The sequence below is a fragment of the Uloborus diversus genome, chromosome 1 (assembly GCF_026930045.1).
Source record: "Uloborus diversus isolate 005 chromosome 1, Udiv.v.3.1, whole genome shotgun sequence".
Lineage (NCBI taxonomy): Eukaryota > Metazoa > Arthropoda > Arachnida > Araneae > Uloboridae > Uloborus > Uloborus diversus.
In genome coordinates this window covers 225,411,924-225,434,640 of record NC_072731.1, presented here as the reverse complement: position 1 = coordinate 225,434,640, position 22,717 = coordinate 225,411,924, and the positions used below count along the sequence as shown (strand labels likewise).

Sequence of the window (22,717 nt, the reverse complement as noted above, 5' to 3'; positions counted from 1 at the left end):
GGAGAGCTTGTTTTAGCTCCGTTGTTGCGAAGCCTATGCGGTGTGATTTTTATAGTGTTTTATCGTATTTGAATGTAAATACATGTATTCCTTTCCGTTTACCGTTTTTTTACGATATTCGCTTAATTGTTATGGATGTACTCGTATCAGCAATTGTTAATTACGTTCATGGACATATTTGGAAGTTTGTAGTATGTTCACGAGAGTTGAATCATTATTTAAGGGGGTCCAAAACACAAAAATCGTCAAATGTTGCAACTTTTTTTAACAATAAAAACCTTTTCTGTTTTTACTTCTTTTACAACGAGCTGATTTGTGCATCATACGACTTTCTTTTACTCCAATTTAAAGATAATAGTGCCTCGGAGTGAGCAAAAAAAACAATTTAAATACTTTCATTCCAAGTCTGTTGCGAACTGTAAGAAATTATATGCTCCATGCGGTTGCATTGCGTAACACTTGACAGGGATCCCAAGATTAATAACTTGGGATCTCCATAATTGCGTAATGGGGCTTTCCACGATTACCTACTGCGCAGATGCATGAGAGCGCCTGAGTTCATATGGCTATAGACAGTCATGAAGGCATGACTGCAAAAAAATCTCCTGACCGAATAGCGGGATAAATTTATGGCATATCTCTTGATCGCTATTCGGGAAAAAGGGCAAATTGGCTGCCCATCATGTATACTGTTTCCGTATGTAGAAAATAAATTAGTTTGTGCGTGTTGTGTGAACATGGTCTCTTCAATTCTCTCCCTCTCCAAAAGTTTATTTATGAAAAATGTGGAAAAGAAGAAGGGGCGAAAATCCTCTTCATTTTTTGGTGCCGAAACCCGGGAAAGGAGCCCTGGGGTCAGAAGGAGAAACTTCGGATTAAATTTCTACTCATGGAAACAAAGGTAAAGATTTGAACCCTTTTTTGCATGAATTTATTCAATCGATTTCGGAATCAAAATGGATGTTACGGAAAAAGCTAAAGTTAAAAGAACCTCGTTGAGAGGAAGTATTACAAAGTTAATTAAAAAATCTGAATCCATATTAGAATCTAAAGTTGAAGATACTGACTCTGACGAACTAACTGAACTACTAGAACAAATAAATAAAAGAGTCAGAACTAAGCATCATGAATTCCGGAATCGAAAATGCCATAACCGATCCAAAACTCTTTGAAAATGAATTAAATGTAAGCGAAGAATATTCTGATAAAATAACAAGCATTAAAGTGAAATTAAAACGTCGGTTTGAAAAAGTAAATAATGATGACTGTGCATCTACTATTTCCGGCAAATCTCAACATAATGTAATCAAACCTATACCAACGTTCAGTTTGAAACTGCCCAAACTGTCAATTAAACCTTTTTATGGTGATTCTAGTCTCTTTTATGAGTTTTTTAACAGTTTCAATAGCGCAATTCACGAAAATGAAGCTTTGTCAACAATTGAGAAATTTGTATGTTTGAAATCTTTGTTGTCAGGGAAAGCATATAATATAGTATCCGGTTTTTCTTTATCTGAGAAGAATTACGATGAATGTTTGAATTTATTAAAGGATCGTTATGGCAAAGAAGAAACTGCAATTGCATGTCATATGAATAAACTGTTAAATATTGAAGCTGTAAAATATTCTACAAATGTGAAAGCTCTAAGAAAATTGTATGATTCTTGTGAAATTAGTATAAGAAATTTAAATTCATCAGGAGTAACTTCGGGTTCTTATGGTCACCTTTTAATTCCGATCTTGCTTAAACTATTACCGTCAAATTTAGTTCTTGAATTTCACAGAAAGAAAGATCCTTCTAAAAGTGATGTATCTGAGTTAATAGCATTCATAAAGAGAGAAGTTGAGTGCAGAGAAAGCGCATTGAATGTGTTTGGAAGAGGCCCGGGCGAGGTGTCCGTTGAAAGGAAGCAGAGCAGCTCAAACAATAAATTCAATCCAACTCCGTCCGCTGCTGCTTTAAACATAAGTTCCGCGTCAAATAAATTCTGTATATTCTGCCGCAGTAACCAACATTATGGATCGCAATGTAAGAATTTATCGGATGATGATAAACGTGCTAAATTGAAGAAAGAAGGCAGATGCTATAAATGTTTCAGGCGTCATTTATCAAAAGACTGTAAGATTAAACTTAAATGCGATATTTGTAATAGTCAGTCACATATCCGATTATTTTGCAAGAAAGAAAAGGAAACCGAATTTAGTGCGGATCCACCAGAAATCGAAACTGTTGTAAGTACGTCTCACTCAGAAGATACATCAGTTTTATTACAAACTTGTAGCGCTCAAGCTTCGTCTGAAGATAAAATAGTAGACATAAATATTCTTTTCGACACAGCATCACAAAGAAGTTTTTTGCTACGAGAAGTAGCTGAAGCACTTGATTTGAAGCCATTAAGAAGAGAAAAATTACTAATTTATTCATTTGGAAAAAGAATTCCCGAACCTTCAGAGTTTGATCTCGTTAAATTGAATGTTAAAAGCTTACGAATCCCAGATATGACCTTCCAGATAGAAGCTTTAGTTACTAATCATATTTCAGGAGCAAGTTTAGGAAATCAAAATATTCCATCCCTTAAAATAAAAGAAATCGTGAAATTACATAACCTTGACCTCGCTGAATGCTCACGAGGGAAAATCCAGCTACTCATAGGAATGGATTACATCTTCGACGTTATAAAGGGAGCCCCCATAAAATTATCTAAACATCTATTCGCTCAGAAGAGTGTATTTGGGGATATTATTTCGGGTAAGATACCAACAACCTTCAATAACTCCACGGCTTGCTTTAGCGTTTCCGTTGAAGATGATTCGAATCAGCAATTAAAAGCGTTATGGGAAATAGAAGCGATCAGATGTGATACAGAAAAAGAATCCGTACATGATTTAGAGTTTCTTAAAGAATTTGAAAATAACTTAACGTTTGATAACGGCAGATATGAAAAAATTATTGCGGAAGTTACCGAAAACTCAACTGAATAATAATTATGAAGTCGCTAAGAAAAGTTTCAATCGTCTGTCAAAACAATTAATGAACGACAAATTTTTACTTGGAAGTTATAATCAAATTTTGCGGGAACAATTGCGTGATAAGGTTATAGAAGAATGCCAGGATGAGTCCATTTTAGAAAATTCATATTACATACCCCACAGACCTGTAATAAAAGAGGACAGTGTAAAGACTAAAGTTCGGATTGTTTATAATGCTTCTTCAAAGGGAAAAAACTGTCTTTCGCTCAATGAATGTTTAAATCAAGGACCGTCACTATTACCTTCCATTGCAGATTTAATCCTCAAGTTTCGTAGACATAAAATTGCGTTCTCCGCGGACTGTGAAAAAGCATTTTTACAGATAAAAATTCATGAATGTGACAGAGATTATCTGAGGTTCTTGTATTATAAAGATTGTGATTTTGAAAAGAATGTGATTTCCTATCAAATAAATCGTCTGGCCTTCGGTCTAACATGTTCGCCATTTATTTTAAATTTTGTAATAAAGCATCATGTAGCCAAATATAGCGAGACAAATCCCTCGACATTCGAGATGTTGAATACGTCATTCTATGTTGATGACTTATTTTATGGATCTGACTCTGTCTCTGAGGCATATGAACTAACAGCAGAAGCTGTAACAATTATGATAGAAGGCGGGTTAAATTTAAGGAAATTTGAAACGAATTCCCTCAAACTTAAAGAAAATTGGGAAACCAATAAAGACATTTTCGGGGAGAATGCATACCCCGCTTCTGCGTTAAAGGTTCTTGGACTAAAATGGTTCAATGTTGAGGACAATTTCGGAATTGAATTAAAATCATTACTTTCCTACATAGACGGGAATCCTCCTTGTACTAAACGGTCAGTTCTTAAGACAGCAACTCAAGTTTTTGATCCCATTGGATTTATTTCACCCTTTGTTATACGCATTAAGTGCCTTTGGCAACAACTATGGATTAAAGGGGTTGGATGGGATGAAGAACTACCAAATGAAGTGCAGCAAAAATGGTTGCAGTGGTGCAAAGAAATTCCAACATTATCTGATTTTAAGATCCCTAGGCATTACTTTTCAAACAAGGAACTAGATTTTGAATGTGTTCAACTTCATGTGTTTGGAGATGCAAATCAGGCTTGCTATGGAGCTGTAGCCTATTTTAGGTTCCAGAGTAACACACAAGAACCAAACACCTCATTCATTATGTCCAAATCTAGAGTCGCACCTTTGAAACCATCGACTCTCCCTCGGTTAGAACTAATGGCAGCTCTTATTGCATCATGGCTAGCGAATTACATTAAACAACTTTTCCCGAAGATCAAAACAGTTTTCCTTTGGTCTGACTCTACCATTGTTCTGCATTGGATTAAAGGATCAGCTCGAAACTGGAAGTCTTTCATTGCGAATCGAGTAACAGAAATTCAGAGCCATACTGATCCGATGGACTGGAAACATTGTGAAAGCAAATTAAATCCTTCAGATATAATTACAAAAGGAAGCCATGCTGAAGATCTACTGCATTCAGAAAAATGGGTTCATGGTCCTGCGTTCCTTAAGCTACCTGAAGAAAATTGGCCAGTAGGGAAAATGCCATCTTCGAAGTTTCAAGAAATTAAAAATGAAAGAAGAACGAAAATTGAATTTTCCTTACATTGTGCAATCAGAAAGGATGAGAGCCAAAAGGAACCTTTGTTAAAACTTGAAAATTATAACTCCTGGAAGAAATTAAAACGATTAACAGCATGGATCCAGAGATTTTGCAGAAATATCAGAAAAAGGAAGGAAGATCGCGATTTAGGAGAACTGAAAGCAGAAAAGATGGAAGAAGCAGAAATTTATTGGATTAAGTACGTTCAAGAAGAATGTTATCCGGAAGAAATCCACGCTCTCAGAGCAAATAACAAGCTTTCTACTCAGTCAAAAATACTGAAGTTGAATCCGTTTCTTTTGGAAAGTGGACTGCTTCTACTAGGTGGAAGACTGCAAAACGCAAATTTCCCTCCAACTCTCAAGAATCCAATTGTGTTACCATCCAATCATATCCTTGTACAGATGATAATTTATGATGCTCATGAAAACGTGTTCCATTCGGGAGTATCGGACACTCTAGTACAAGTCCGAGAAAAGTTTTGGATAATCAAGGGTCGCCAGGCCATCAAGTCCGCTTTGAGCAGGTGTATTGTCTGCAAAAGATTTAATGCTCTACCTGGAAAACAGGTAGTCGCGCCACTTCCGTTATCGAGGATTGAACAGTCAAGTCCTTTTCATGTTATAGGCATTGATTACGCTGGCCCTCTTTACGTCAAGGAAAAGGAGGAAAAAAATTACATTTTGCTTATAACCTGTGCCACCACACGTGTAGTGCACTTGGAACTTGTGAATGATTTAACTGCAGAGACCTTTTTGCTTGCATTTAGGAAGTTTGTGTCTCGAAGAGGAATACCTTCTGTAGTTTATTCAGACAATGCCAAAACTTTCAAACGAGCAAATTTGGAGTTGAAGGCAATTTTTTCACTAATAAAACACCCAGAAGTTGAACGATACTTTGCTGAGAAGAACATTAAATGGGTATTTAATGTGGAGAAGGCCCCTTGGTAGGGAGGTTTTTATGAGAGACTAGTGGGAAACGAAAAAACTTCTCTAAGGAAAATTTTAGGTAAATCCTCCCTCACTACGGATCAACTTGAAACGACAATTGTAGAAATAGAAAGTGTTATTAACTCTAGACCGTTGACTTATTTGTACAACGAACAGAATGAACCATACCCGTTAACACCAGCTCATTTATTAGTAGGAGAGAGACTTCTAAGTTTACCATCAGTAAAATTACTTTGCAAGTCCCAACTCTCTACTAGGAGGTTGCTAATTAAACAATTCAACTATCGAGAGAAACTTATGGAATCATTTTGGAAAAGATGGTTAAGGGAATATTTGTTAGATTTAAATTCAGCACATTTTTCTCTAAACAAGGGAAAAGTAAAGGAATTTAAGGTAGATGATATAGTTTTGATTCGAGATGATTTTTTACCAAGAAATTTTTGGAAGCTAGGAAGAATTATTGCAACCTTCCCTGGTAAGGACGGGAAAATAAGAAGTTGTGAAGTAAAAACAGGCACAGAATTCTTAAAAGACCGGTGCAAATACTGTATAATATGGAACTGCAAGATTATTACTAGATATTTTTCAACGTATTTTAAAAAAGTATTTGTTGTATAGTTAAAATTTATTATATTTGCGTAAAAGTGTTCTAAATTATTGGTTTTTTCAATCATGTATATATTGTAAATAAGAAGTATTTGTTAAAGTTATGTTTTTGTTATTGTATTTGTAAATATTGTATATTTATCTTATTCTTCAAACTGTTAGATTTTTGTATAGATTATTGATACATATTTTTTCTTTTCTATTTCAAATTTAATGTTAATAAAAATTTGCTCAATTTATGACTATGGAAAATGAATACCTTATGAATGTGAAAAATCTATGATTATGAAAATTTATGAATATGGTAAGTAATTAGTTACATAAAATATGGTTTAGGTAAATTCATGGCTGAATTGTATTCAGAAAAATTAAAGAATGGAAAAAAAAAATCTTGGAGTTCGGGTAGGAGAAATTCTGTATCTGACAATTCTTATGGCAATTTGATAATTATTTTTAAGGTCCATTCTTTAGCTATTGAAAAAATATTTACTGGTTTTGAAATGTGATGAATGAAAACTTAATTCTGTATTTCATACAAATTATAATGTTTGGAACTTAGATAGAATTTCAGAATATGATTTTTGAAAATGTATGGTATTTAAATTTATCTCTGAATTTGATTTAAAAAAAAAAGATTCTTGACTATGAACTCATGTGCTCTCAAGAAAATAATTATGAATCATTGTTCATCCGGGGGGAGTGTGTAAGAAATTATATGCTCCATGCGGTTACATTGCGTAACACTTGACAGGGATCCCAAGATTAATAACTTGGGATCTCCATAATTGCGTAATGGGGCTTTCCGCGATTACCTACTGCGCAGATGCATGAGAGCGCCTGAGTTCATATGGCTATAGACAGTCATGAAGGCATGACTGCAAAAAAATCTCCTGACCGAATAGCGGGATAAATTTATGGCATATCTCTTGACCGCTATTCGGGAAAAAGGGCAAATTGGCTGCCCATCATGTATACTGTTTCCGTCTGTAGAAAATAAATTAGTTTGTGCGTGTTGTGTGAACATGGTCTCTTCAATTCTCTCCCTCTCCAAAAGTTTATTTATGAAAAATGTGGAAAAGAAGAAGGGGCGAAAATCCTCTTCACGAACCAAAGCAAAGAAAACGTTTTTACAAATAAATTTTCCAATATTGGCAGTTTTAATGTGATTCAATGGTTACTCTCAAAATGTAGCCAAATTAAAACCAGATAAAAAAAAAAAAAAAACCCCGCCAAATTCGTCGCCAAGATGGTGACAAAACTTGGAGATATATTGCCCAGTGTTTGCCAAATAATAGCCTTTTTTGAGGGAAATGATTGTTAATTTCGATGTAAATTCCAGTGGTATTATAATTTGGCGAACACTTGGCAATATATCGTCAGTCTTTTGGTTGCCAAGTTTTGTCGTCAGCTTGGCGACAAATTTGGCGATTTAATTTTTTTTATTTTTAAATCTGGTTTTAATTTGGCCACTGTTGGTGATATTTAGAGAGTAAGTTATTGAATCAAATTAAACCTGCCAATATGAGAAAATGACATTAAATTGGAGTAAAAGGAAGTCATGTGATGCACACATCAGCTCGTTTTTTTTCTGCTTAAAAGGACGTTTAAATTTTGTTGTTATCTTAATTAGAACGAAAGATGTAATTATTTTTGTTGCATGCATTTCACTAATACATATTACAACATATAATAGTAACTTTAAAATTTTAAATGCGTTTTTCCCCATGATGCAATTTTTCCCGATTTTTCGCATTCGAAATCTTATAAGTTAAGAACTGATAAAGATAAAGTAATGAAAGTTGGAGCATATGTATTTTTCAAACAGTTTACTTTAATCTTTATTCGGAAAAATTTGAAAAAAAGAAAAAAAAAAAACACACCTTTTACTGCAAAAAATATGATTTTTTTAAAAAAAGATATCTTTGAATTTTTCGAAATTTTTCTTCAAATATTTTCTATTTTCTTTATTGAATTAATAGTTTTTAAATCGCCGAATAAAAATTAATGCTTAGATATTTGTGCATAATTTTTTGAAAAAATTTTGAAAATTGACTAAGAATATTTTGAGTTATAGTGATTTAATGCAATCCCATTAAAAAAATGAAATTTCAATACATTAAAAAAAAAGCTTTTATGTTGTGATTTTGCTTATTAAAAAGATGGTGAATCTGTGCAAAAAGTTTCCAAACTTTAACCTGTTTAATTTTTTTTTCAGAATATGTCTCAGGCCGCCTTAAAGAGTTTCCGAAGTTGTGCCGGACTCGTAACAATATGCAGGTTTGAAGGACTCTGTGTATTAAATTTCAGCTTTGTTTCAATTAGAAGAAATATAAGTGCTCATACTTATATTCCTTCCAATTGAAACAGCACTCGTCTCATTCGTTCACCCATTCGTATAAATGTTTATTAACACGTTTTTTAGTGAACAACAACATCACGTTTTTATACATAACAATTTGTGCATAATCTATGGCAGAACTTAATTCGTAGTGTCTACAATATAAGTATTTTTTTTGGAAATGCTAATGATACTGTGTTACGAATTTTCCTATGTACAGTTAACTTTTGTAAATTAATCTAACAATGCATTACAAGTTAGTGTTAAGATTTTTTTCTGCTGAAACAAGTTTTCAGTAAATGCACATCAAAGCATTGGGGGAGCTAATTAAATATTTTTCTTAATTTTAGCAATCAGGAAGTTCAAGTTTTAATCCTTTCAGTTTGTCTTATTTTGTAATGAAGTAGTACGTAAAAATATATACATTTTATTGATTCAGGGCCGGCGACTTCGTCTGAGACTGCTTCCGAACCAAAATGCTATTTTAAGGAGCCTTTTCTCTCGTCAACAAAAGTTGATGTAATTTACAAGTGAGTCAAATTTTTAATTGAAAAAGTAAAAATATGGTGTACGAATATTAAAATGGCAATATTATTGAGGTTATTACAGTGGCTTTCAATAAACGACAGAATTTAAAAATTATGTTAAAAAACATCATACAACAGAACCATAAAACTGCTTTAAAGAGGGCAAAAAAGAAAAAAGTCTCCCAAACAAGAAAAGTCTTCAGTAAAAACTTAGAAATTTAGAGAGTGCATAAGAAGATAGAAAATTAAGCAGCTCGAATTTCCTTTTCACTTGTATGGCAATAAATAAATAAATAAATAAATAAAAATAAAATAAACAAAAATAAAAGTAAAACGTTAAAGTGAAGAAAGGAAAAACAAACTCCTGAACAACTGTTTCGAAGAACGAAAAGAAAATTTGTGTTTTGAAAATGTACTTTGATTCAACCAGTTAATCTCTAGCGTGCGCCAATGTTATATTTACGGGAAATAGAATTATTTTATTTCTTTTTAAAGACTATTTCTTAACTTACATTATCTGTCATAATCTGCTTCCTTTTTTTAATTGTTGCCAGAAACAATGAAAAATCTTTATATATTAATAGGCAAGCCGTTTTCTTTCGGTACCGATTTCTCCTCTATTTGTGAACTGATTTCCTTCATTCTTTTTTTGTTCGGTAGGTTTACGATGGACAAGTATTTCTCCACATGTATACTTTGCTTAATTTTTATTTTGTTTCAATAATCGTTTAATTAATATTTTTACTTTTGCCTATTGCGATATTTTACAATACATCAAGGTTTCTTTTAAAAATTTATTTAATGAAAAAGTAAGCTAAAAATACCATTCTACTTCTAAGAGACTATTTTTCAAACAAATGGTTTTGATAAGATGTTGTTTTTCGTCGGAAGAGAAATATTACTGCGGGTGAAAATGTTTCTTTTAATTCAGTTTTAACCTTGTATTACGTGCTTCCGCATACCACAGGAAGTTGACTAATTTCTAGGTAAAACATAGTGAAAGAGTTTGTTCTTGTTCATTTCGCTACAAAATAAAAGAAACTTTATAAAGATAACAAAATGTTGCTTTGAAAATGTGCACAAATAAAATAAGACTTCTTAGTGAAAACTTAATAAGAACAACATATTATTACCATTATAGCCCAAATAAAAGCTTAAAATCTGCAATTAAATTTATATTTTTGGAAATTTATTTAATTTTAACTGTAATGAAGAAAAGATGTAGAGCTCGATGTTCTTAAGTAATAAGGAAAGAATATATTAAATTTACATGAAGAATAATTAACAAAAATACAACTCTTAATGAAAAGAATATACGTACTAGAAGTCTTATTCTCAGCAGTCGCCAAAATGAAGCTGGTGAATTTTTGTCATTTGAGCAACATTTGCACATTGGATCGTAAACGACTAACGGAGAAAGAGGTCTGCATAGGGAGCAGATACCATCCGTGTACACTCGTAATTTGTGATTGTCACTCATATTCATGATGGCTGAGTATCGGTAGATGCAGAGCTAACAAATGATATCACATGGAGAAAGTGGTCTGCATAGGGATCAGATATCATTTGTGTAGACATGCAATTTGTGATTGTCACTCATATTCATGATGGCTGAGTATCGATATATGTAGAGCTAACAAATGGTATCACATGGAGAAAGTGGTCTGCATAGGGATCAGATATCATTGGTGTAGACATGCAATTTGTGATTGTCACTCATATTCATGATGGCTGAGTATCGGAGTATGCAGAGCTAACAAGTGGTATCACATGGAGAAAGTGGTCTGCAGACAGAGTAGATAATGTCAGTTTTGACCTGTTTTGACACGCAACTTGTGATTGTGACTAATTTTTATAATGGCTGAGTATCGTTAGAAGCAGGGATAACAAATAGTAGTATCAAAATACTTAAGAACGGCTTGTATTTGTCTAAAAGACCATTTCCAGAATAAAATCTTTAGTGTAACGGTTTGGCCATTCATTTAACTGCATAACTTGTTCATTAAATCATTTATAAGCAATATACAGTTGAGTTTTGAGCTGCAACATTTCGATTTATTAAGAAGTAATTGAATCTTCCCGTAAAATACTCGAAATAAATGCAAAACTTCCATTTCCATTGCATTTGCAACAATTTAGAATTATTAGAAAAAAATGTCAGCAAATAGTGTCGTGAAAACTAATTTTTCTGTTATTATTTAAGTACGATTGAAACATTTACAGATCAGAAATAAATTGTTCATGTAAGATACTGAACAAAACTCTAAAGTGGTTGAGTGATCTCTTCTTTAAGTTATTCAAATTTTTTGAACAAAACTAAATCGTCTTAAAGTACAACTAATGCATTTTGCAGATTATGTGAAGGTTATTTTTCTTGTAAAATGAGTTAGTTCTTCATGTAATAAATCAACTGATGAATGCAGCTGTTATTCGTTCTATGGAAATACACCTACAACTTCCATATGAAAAAAAAGTTTTCTTTTTGCAAATCCGTATCCGTTACCATCATTGAAAACACTTCATCACTTCTTCCAATACACTTAATATTCACTTTTTATGTCATTCTTTTGTGTTCCAAATCATAGCTTCAATTGAAGATTACTTCTTTTTGATAAAAGTAGCTCGAGTCACATGATATTTTTAGTATTTTATTTTCATGTGCCATAATTTGAATTAATGAACTACATGTCTCTTATTGAATCATCACTTTTGAAGGAGACACTAGTACTGTAGTCTTTTATGAAGATATCTTGACGGGCTTTAAAACCAAATTATCGAGTAGCTGTTCAATATATATTCACTTTTTTTTAATGATTTTTCAGTTCTTGTTTTGGCAACCGATGTAAAATGTTGTTTAGTAGTTTTCTATGTAGTTTCTTCTCACAATATTTAAACAAATCTCTAGCGGTAGGTAATTTTTAAATCGCGTTCTTCATTCAAAAGACGATATCAATTAGTTCGCTTTCAAAATCCTCCTAGAAAAGTTCTATGTTTACTGATGGAGTAAATTAAATGCGGTGACAGTAATTTGAAGACACTTTTGGAACTTTTAAAAAGATAATTTTGCTTTAGAGTTGATTTCTAAAAAAAACCCTTGGAATCTTTTTTTATTGCAAAGTTTAAAAATCTGAAACGATACATCCTACATCCTTTTAATTTCTGCCACAAAACGTTATTTTAAATGTATTTTCGTTCTGATAGAGTAATCGCGTCAAATTGGAACAAACTGTAGTATTTTTCCTCCATTAACTAAATAAATGAATAAAAAATAATGTCCAGCTAATTAATACAACTAGAAAAATTTAGTACAAGGCCGAAATGTAATATAAAGTTCTCAAAACACGTGCTCTTGTCTTATTCACTTCTTTTTAACTGTTATTCAGATTGATATTTCCAGTTTTCTTAAGATGTTGCATGATATATATCTAAGGTATATATCTGTAAAAAAAACGTGTCTTTCACTGCTAATTAAGTTCATGTGGTGCGTGTGTGAAGCTCTAATTCAGTTTAAACTACTCCAATGATGTAATTGATAGAAAACGGAATATTAAATTATAGGATGAATATTCACAAATACCCGATGTAGATATGAGCCCATGTTTCAGATAGTATAATTATATCGCCGTACAATACTAATAAGCGTGAATATTTATTCACTCATGTATTAAGTCTTTGAAATACGACGTGAATGTAGTCTACCTGTTTCGTGATATAATTTTTGTTTTACTTTTAGCGTTGCACCAGTAATGCTTGAAAATAATTTTATTTATCCATAGAAATTTCAAGAAAACTGGATAATCGAGTGATTTGTTTGCTACGCGGATAATTCATACATCGGATAAATCGCAAACGAATATTCAGAAGTTTTAAAATTTGTCTGATATCCGGAATTCATACTAGAATACAAAATATATATTTTGCTAAAAGTTAGAAATTGAAAACTCTTCAAAACTATCAAACGTTTTCCCACAAGTAATGATATTTATCTATGAAAAATACTTACTTAACCTATTCTGTTAAATAATTAAAACATGCGTGGGTAAATTTGTACATTTCTCTGCACCGTAAAACGTATTTATTTACCACAGCGCGAAGAATTGATTCTGTTATTTATTCCACTATTTTATCAAGTTAAAAAACGCATCAAAAATTGCACAAAATTTAAATTTGACTCGCTTATACTGTGTCCATAGATGCAGCAAGAAACATTTGGGGAAATATCTCTATTAAGTTTTCTAAAAGCATATTGACTATTTGTTAAACCATTTTTAAAAAAAAAACCAATTAGCCTCTTGGGAACTAAATTGAAATAACATTAAATAATGACTAAATTTTGTTGCATGTGGTACAGTAGTGTGAAATGGATTAAGACTGCTTTGTGCTAAAAAATACTGTGATGATGTTTAAGTAAAATATTTTAGCAAGAGGGGGAAAAAAGAGGAAATAGCTCTAAGCCTAATATTACTTTGGTGATCGAATTTTTATAGAAGTGATATTAATTTGCAAAAAAGGGGAGTCAAGTACCATTTATAGTAACAGTAACAAGAATTCATCAACAAATATTAAACAGTATAATAGTACATTCTTTTTTGAATAAAAATTTCTGTTAAAACTGAAACAAAATAGAAAATTACTATTTTTCCAAATGTGGAGATATGTTGTATTAACTGCTAATAATACCATTAATTGTGAGTTTTGAGATGTATTTATAAAAAGTAGGTTCAAAAGATTTTCCTGGATACTCATGTTAGTTCAACAGTTGTTATAAGCTTTCTTCATTATTTAAAAACATTTACTTCTTGAACGTTCAGAATTCCTATACGTAATTAAAGTTCAATCTTGCATACTAACGTTTAATGCAATGTCAAGCATTGTTTTGTAAAAAAAACTAAATTAAAAACTAATATGCAATGCAATATCTAAGAGTTGTAATATACGATGCACATGTTGCCAGGTGCAAAGGATAAATTCTACTATAAAATAATTTCAAAAGCTTTTAACACTATTGAAGACGAATTACCACAAGCAAATTTTCCTTTAAGTTAAAATAATTCACAGCTGAAGATCCGATTATAGTTTGAAAATGGTAGCAGAATATATGACCTCAAACTTATTCTTTGAAATCGGACAATAGCTGAAATCTAAAACATAACCTATCTCAGACAAATTTATTCTTCCAAGAAAAATCTCAGTAGTGATATCCAATTATAGCAGTATTCGAGAAACATCTAACCACTTGTGTCACCGAGAATTGAATTTAACGTTTTCTCATCATTGGAGGAACACAAAAGGAATAACAGAAAATCTTCATGCGTCGGATGTTCTCTCCAGAGACAAAGGCAGCTCGAGACATTGTTTTCGAATAATTGTCATCGAAGACACACGCGGAAAGCTTCGAACGGGCGGTTGAAAGAAATCATTAGCATACAAGAATCGGACTTTGTCGAGGCATAACAAGTCGTTCTGAACACTAGAGTGCAGTGATTAGCTGCATTTTTTTTCTTCCTTTGCTGTATGGAAGCTTTTACTAAGAAGGAAGGGGTTGCGGGATGCCATCGTCGCCAAACGGATGCCTCAAATGCACGCCAAGCTCATTCAGATGACGTGGAGCCCGGAGGATGAATAGTTTGGAAAGATGATCCGACCGATAACTGAACCACCATCAATTCCTTTTAGATCTTAACTTTTAAAAAGAGAGTACTGGTTCAGTCTTTGTGGAAAGGACATGAAGTGCACTTGAGTATGTATAGAGCACGAACAAAGAATGAAATGCAAAAATTGCTTTTTTCGCTTTTCTTCCGTTATCTGTAATAGAAGTCATTAGGGCGGCAATCCCAAAGAGCGGAATATCGGATGAAGATTTGAAGATGCCAATTACAAAAATTAAATATGCTTGAATTTATTAACATATTTTGTTTAAAACGTTTTAATTCCGTTTATGATTTTGTAGAGGAAGGTGTTTGTTTTCTTTTGCTTCCGTAGTTTGTAGTACTAAATTCAGTTCTAACGCGGTATAACTGTAATTAAACAATTATTTAACGAGGAAAAATTGTGGTATATAGCTGGGGGGAAACCAGGAGAATTTGAGGTTAACTTCCCTAACCTTTGATTTTACCACTTATTGGCAATCTTACTATCTTATATTATATATAGGAATGTATATACAGGTGAGGACCATTCTGGTTGTGCCCCGGGTGTACAGGCAAACACAAACACACGAATGCATGCGTGTGCGCGTTTTTTTTTAATATGGAAAAGTGAATATAAGTGCTGTCACAAATGAGCCTACGATTAAATTTAACAAAACTTTTGTTTTAGAGCAGATTTGCTAACTTCTAGTGTAAGGTGGTGTTGCCATTTCACATGGCTGCTGCCCAGTCAGGCAGTGCCTGTAGTGGAAAACGTTTTGCCCTTACGAAGAAATAGTGTACGAAAATAGTAATATAGCAATCTAAAGAGGACAAATACTGAGAGATTATTTCCTTCTCTTGTTTATGTCTTCCACTTAAAAACATATTTCTCTCTTTACATGTTATGAGAGCTAGAAATTTGCACTAATATTATGCAATAATTTTGTTTTGGAGTATTAGAAGGATGTTTTTGTCTAATACTAATTAGTAGTGCCAATTAGACATATTTTATAACATTTAGACCGATTAGACATATTTAGATTCTATTTTTTATATTGTAATAATTCAGACTCTCTCAGATTCAGATTACAAGAGTCAAAAAAAAAAAAAAAAAACATTGCAAATCATTTACTTTCATACCTAACTTGTTTTGAATATATGTGTAGAAGTTCTGCCATTGAATTAAAACATTAAACAATATTAATATTTTTAGTGAAGTTTTGCTTCACACTGATCATGAAGGTGTATAAATTAATAGACTGAAGAGCCTATTTCATGCTGTGTAAATCCGGTTCCCAATCTAGCATTCAGTCATAGCTACTGGTCTTCCATTTTACTGTCACGTGCAAGATAAAGACTTACCACAGCAATATAAATTTGTTAAAAAAAAAAAAAAAGTCTAGCACGGGCAGTGGATCAAGGGACTCACGATCTACCAATCATTTTTTATTTTTTTCAGTAAAGAGGCTCGATTTTTAGATGAATTAAGTACGCTGGCACTGTATACTTCAAATGATAAAGTTTGAAACCTCAGTTAAACTTGGTAAGGAAGTTTTTACTATCGCGAGTGCTTTTCAAATTAAAGAATTTATTAAAATAATAACAGAAAATTCTTTCTTGAATAACTCGCACAATGGCTGAAGTTAATACATATTTGTTAGGAATAATTTAATCGATGGACAATTTCTGAGAAATATTAAACTTAGTGTCAGGTATCGGTTATTTTAGTAATACTTGGGAAATCAGTTGAAGAACTGAATCATTTTTTGCTCTTGATGTGCCACGGATAATGGGTCTACAGGGACATGAGAAAAAATGAAAAATGGTTTCAAAAGATAATTCCTTCGGCCATTAAGGCTAATTGAAAGCTTTCCAACTTGAAGTCGTTAAGAAGACCGCCATTTCACCTTCAGGAAAATGTGTGCTGTGTGCAGCGCTAACATATTGCATAAAATTTTTTTTGCATGAACTAACCACCAAAATTTGGGAAGTTTGAAAGTAAAATAGTAGACTATTACTTCGGTAACAGTTTTAGGGTAATATAAAAACTTTAATGAATGTTTAACGTTTTCCGAAAATAATGAGCTGATGATTTTTATAATTTTCTTCTTTTCGAATAATTGATCGATATTTCAATCACAAACCATGTATCGTAAAATACAGTCTAACATAAAGTTGGTCAGATTTATCTTTGAGTAGCGTTTTTTGGTATTTAAACCATCAAATACATACTTTCGAGGGCAGGAAAAGGGCAGTAGTGACTGAAATTTTGTCATTTTTCGGCAATTGTGTCATCTAGTGGACGTTGGCTTTTTTTTTTTTTTTGTATAAGCTTGCTTATTTGGTTTCCGCTGGAAAAAAAAAAAAAAAAAAAAAAAGACGTCAAATTCCAACATTTCTTTATTGTTAGTATTGAATCCAAAACGCGTTTCTTCAAATATCTCGTAAACTCACTTCTGCAGATACTGCCGTTTACCTGCCCACGGCAAGATAGGTATTAAGCATTAAACATTTCAGCAAACACAAATTCAAACCGGCTCTATCTAAGATTATTTGCACACAGAAGTCATTGTTATTACAAAACAATATGTATAGTAAACATTCATAAACCTGAACTTTCTAAAATATTTTGCACACCGAAGTCATTGCTACCATAACACGATGTCTATAAAACATTCATGAACATACCAGAGGTTAAAACTCAGAACAGTACGACGGGATTACAACGAAATTTACTTAAATCCTCTACTCTCTCCTTGAAAATATTGCATTCAAAAGATCGCAATACGTAGAAGCTCACACATTCTGGTGAGTGATATCCCTTCCGCAGATTGCTCCATTTTCGGAAGACTACCAGCTTCGTAGTGCGCTAAAACCTTAGAGCACTGATAATATAGAGTACGCGTAGTAGAACTTAGATTAATCGAAGTGATCGGAAGACTTCGGTTAATCGAATATTCTGGACAGGAGAGAGTAAATAACGATAAAATTAAAAGTTTTAAAATCCCCCGATTGAATCAAGAGGGAAAATCGAAAATCCTTTTAAAAGCCTGACATTATTAAAAATCAATGTCAAGTATTTTATTTGCTATTAAATAAAAAACTAGCAACAGATAAAAATTTTAAATCATTGCATTTTATTTCCTCGTCGGACAACAATGAATCCGGTTATCAGACGCGTGAATAAAGGCTTAGCCGTTATTAAAATCTGCTTAAAAAAACGTTATAATTCGAATTCTATGAAACATGGAAGTTCCAAACACACTCCATCAAACGCGGAAAAAGTACTCTTTATTTTGGTATCAAATTTTAAAAATTTTAACTATGTTTTCACTGCAAAAATCGCGAAAAACCTTTTAGAGGTTTTAAATTAATATCTTCGTTAATTAATGTCATCCAAAGATGCAACCTAGCTAAGAACACTCTCGATCAACTTTCCTTTCGAACAATTTTTTTTTTCAAAATCGGTCCATCCGTCTAGGCGCTAGAGTGCCACAAACAGACACACAGATATACTGATACACAGACAAAGATGCACAGACACGTCAAGCTTATAACCCAATTCGTTTGTGTGTCAGGGGTTAAAAGACCGCAAAAACTCAATCTCTGGTATTTAAATTTGTACCCATTTACAAAGTAACTAATAAATGTGATCTTTTTAATTATGTGGCTACTATTATTATCAACAGTTAATTTGTTAAATAAAAGTCACACAAGTCAACACAAATGTATTTTAAATTTAAAAGGACAATATAGTAGTATTAAATCCTTATTGTTTATTAATAACTAGCGGTGCTTGCATGGCTTTGCTCGTGGTAGAAAATTAAAAGGTTATTTGGTTCGCCTGTATATTTACAACTAACTTCTAAAATGCGTGTAGTAATTGTTTTTTTTTTCGAGATTTCTTCGCATTTTCCGCAGATTTGAAAAATTACCGCATACTACCATCTATTAATTACCTTGTAAACAACTGTATTTTTTCGAGAAAATGCAAAATAAAACTATAAAACAGGTACATGGTTGCATGTGCTTATGTACTTGTCACTAAATTTGGTATTTTCGGCTTCAGTTTTTTCGAGAAACCTGCAAGTTGTTGCCTGCAATGCTCACCCATCTATGACGTCACTTTCTTCCCATCACTTCCGTGATTTTACTACCAACTCATGTTGAAATTTTACCTTTTTATTGGACCAAAAGTAGAATAGTTTTAAGATTTGTGAGCTTCAAAAACGATTGTTTCGTTTATTGAATTAAAATTCATTAGAATAGTTTATTTATCAAGAAATCTGATATATAATATTAATACATTCAATAAAAAAATAAAACCCTCAATGTCTCAACGAAAGAAAAATTGTAAACATTTCTCCCTGGAATTTGCTATACTAAAGTTGCTATCATTATTTGAAAAGAAATGCTAGCACTTTAAATTTGAATGAGTAGTAATGAAGCGATATCACACAATTAAAGAACGTTCAATTTTAGTTATAATTCAACTATTTACCGTTAAAAGTATAAAACAAGACTCAAGGAAAAATAAAATGAATTTTGTTGCTCACAGAAGCGAACAGAAGCCTTAGAAATTTTTTAAAAGATGAGTTAAGTTTTCCTTCCTATCATAAAAAGCAAAATAATACATTTTTTCAAAAATTTAACATTTTAGTAAGAACGTTGCAATAGTGTTAATAAAACTGTATTTTAGTTTTTTATTTAACATTATTCGATAAAAGCTGAGAAAACAAAACCAGACAAATTTTATTTTTAACAGTTTTAATTTAATTCATTTTCAAAAAGTCAAACGGCTTGGACAACACCACCTTTATTACAAAGCCATGGCACAACAGACCTAAAAGTCATCATGAAGCAACAGCAGAAGAGAGTCAAAATCCTTACTTGACTGTTTATCGCTCTCAACACTCGCCAACTCGTCCGCCAATCACATGTAAAATTTCTAGTCTACGCCATTTTTTTCCCCTTTACAATATTGTCGCTTTGCAGAGGAGAACGATTTAGTCTTAATTTTATAGGTAAATTAATTCTACATATATAAAGGTATTTCAATAATCCTGTATTCCTATGAAAAAAAAATTCTTTGAATAAACGAAATAATCCCTAATGGAGAAAATGACTTCATTCCAACACAGAACAGGTGAGTGATTTACTCATTCTGTTACGTCCAAAGTTAAAAGATATGTTTCTAAAATAATAATGTTTATTCTTTATCATGTATCATAAAACATTTATGAAAGATATAGATAAATACAATAGATTAAAATTTATTTTTGACTTAGAATCATGTTTTCTTTTTTAAACTATCGGTGTTAAAATTTTAAATCCGAATCTAATAACATCGAATGATAATTTTGCTAACGGAAAAAGTTAAAGATGTCTTGGAACATGTTATGGAAATCTTCTCTTCAAAGAACAAGAACCTTGCTCAAACAAGATAAGAATCACAGGCGTCCTGTTTAAGCATTATCACGTTTCAGCAAAGAAACTTAAATAAAACATTTCTTTCACATAAATGTATGAATGATATTCTACTTACATCCGCAGTTTGCACATTGGGAGACGGCAGGGTCATATAAGCACCCGTTTTATCCTTGCCAACAGTTAGACCTACAACAAAAAAAATCAAGAAATTTAATTCAAAATGCTGTTTTCAAAACAGGGGTTAGGGTTTGGTAGGGGTAAAATGGTTCTAAAAACCAAGCTTTCAAAATTAGGTGGATAATAAATAAAAAAGTCATTATTCACTTCAATCTTTTTTTTTTAACCCCTAGTGCAGTTTCGTATCGAAGAGAGCCCAGATGCCTCCATCTGGTGGAGAATAGGCGTCCAAATTATCTGTGCCGTTGAGTCTTCACCTGAATGGTGGCACATGAAAGACTGGATGCCATATCAGGCGATTGCACTAGGAATGCCAGAAGACTGAAACGTCTATCGCAGCCCCATTTGGAAGGGGGAGAAAACGCGAAACATTTGTTTGTTATTTTTAAACTACCATAAAAAAGAACACAGTGCATTGAATTTTAGGAAGAAAATAAAATTGGTTAGTTATTATAATGACATTTTCTTTTTCGTATGTATTTAAGACCACGTTAGCATTTAACCTAACTTAAATGACATATGAGGCATTGAGAAGCAAATGGATACGAGTACCAAAATTAAAAATTTGGAGACACCTAGTACAAATGGTAGGTGAATCTCTCCTCTGTCTTTGGGCAAGATATAGTACTAGTAGCTATGACAGGTGCTGCTGTACAGCATGATTAAGAAAAAAAATCAATGAAAGCCTATCTAGGATCATATCTTTAAACCTCGTTTTACTCAAAATTTAAAAATGTTCACTACATCTCTTTGCTTCTCACTGCTTCACTTGAGAAAGTCGGTTCGTTTAGCTCAAGAATTTCTCATTTAATTGGAAACCTGAAATATTGTTTCCAAATTTTGTGGGATTATGTTAGGGGGGGGGGGGCGGATAACAACCTAGAATCATGCAGGAATGCAAGGTTGCAAACGTAATGCTGATGCGCTAAATGAACACAAAAGCTACAGACTGAAAGATGCGAAACGGGTCACAAATAAATCATTGCACATTACGTTTCGCATATGTCAGTTTATGGCTTTATGTACGCGTAACGCTTTTGCGGTCATATGTGCCTGCCTGATATTTGCTTATTATGATCACCTCTGACCTTTTTCATAATTCTACACATTTTCTGATCGCCTTGCATTTTTTTTTCGGTTTTTCTAAGATATATTAATTTTTAAAGGTTAACAGGTTTTGTTAGTATGTAAAATAAATTTGTCGAAACTGTAAAATATATTTGGCAGCATGATGATAAGAAGGAAAATTATAATATTTAAAAAGATTGTGGAGAAATACACACTAACAAGGGCGCCCATATAGGGGGCAAGTAGGAGCTCAAGCTCCCTCTCCCCTAGAAATGAAATTGCTTGCTTTTAGTGCTTTTTTCTTTGCAAAAATGTATAAAAATTTCTTTTCCAGCCATTAATGAATAAGTTATTACAAATGTCAAATTTTAATATCTCTAATCTGTACTGAAATCGGTTTCTAGGGGGAAAATATTCTGCTAAACCATGGGATTTTTTTTACTCTCCTCCGTAAAATTTTGCATATGGGCGCCCTTGCACACTAATACACATTCTCACATATGAATTATTCATTTTCCCGTTTTTATACTTGCTCGATTTTGCCTTGAATTAATTATATTATTTTCGTAAGAAATAATAATCTCCTTCCGTTTTTTGCTTACGTTTCAAGATTTTAACTGCTTGTTTTTACAATAAACTAAGCTGAAGTCGTTTCTTCCGCGAGGTCTTACTTCAACTTAAAAAAGTGAGCGGAGAGAGACTGTGTTTCTCTTATCTTCATTATACATTGTACATTGCATTTATTCAAGAATGTTTACTTAGAGAAATGAAAGAGAAACGCAAAAGAGCTTTACCAGCACATTTGCATACTCATTAAAATCAAATATGCATGTTCCGGAACGGTACAGCGCATCCTCTTTTCCAGAGCATACAGGCGTTCCTTTCGAACGCTCGAATGAAAAGTAAAAATAGGCAGTGAGAATGGCTTTCATTTCTTGTTCCTTTGCAATAACATTCATAAGAGACACTTGAACTCATTTGTGGGGTGAGGGCAGGGCATGACTATGATTTTTGAAGGCAATGGGCATGAAATTTATTTGCCCCCCCCCCTCTATTACTCTTTATAGTGAAGCGAATAAAATATTTTGATACGTGCGTAGAGCCTCACACACATAGATACATAGATTTGGCAGTACGTTATATTGCAATATATATACATTACAAAAAGGAGAAGTGCTATACTAAACGATAATTAAGCATTGTGATAGAAAATGTTGTCAAACCGTTTGTAGTAATCCGTAAATATCAAAATTATCTATGATATAAATTTTAATAGTGTAAATATAGACTGTACTTGTAGTGGTTTTGAGATTTGCGAAAAAGATTACATTTTAAAGGTTTTTTTTTTTGTGAA

The 22,717-nt window shown here is 32.6% G+C and overlaps 1 protein-coding gene across 1 annotated transcript in view; it reads right to left on the bottom strand.

Moving 5' to 3' along the window:
- The window catches only part of LOC129218984 (uncharacterized), a gene marked incomplete in the record, with an annotated part of 259,059 nt that overhangs the window by 142,939 nt on the left and 93,403 nt on the right, over nucleotides 1-22,717 (bottom strand). The window contains 1 exon segment of the mRNA XM_054853306.1: nucleotides 20,234-20,304. Within this exon segment, the coding sequence (XP_054709281.1) occupies nucleotides 20,234-20,304 (71 nt within the window).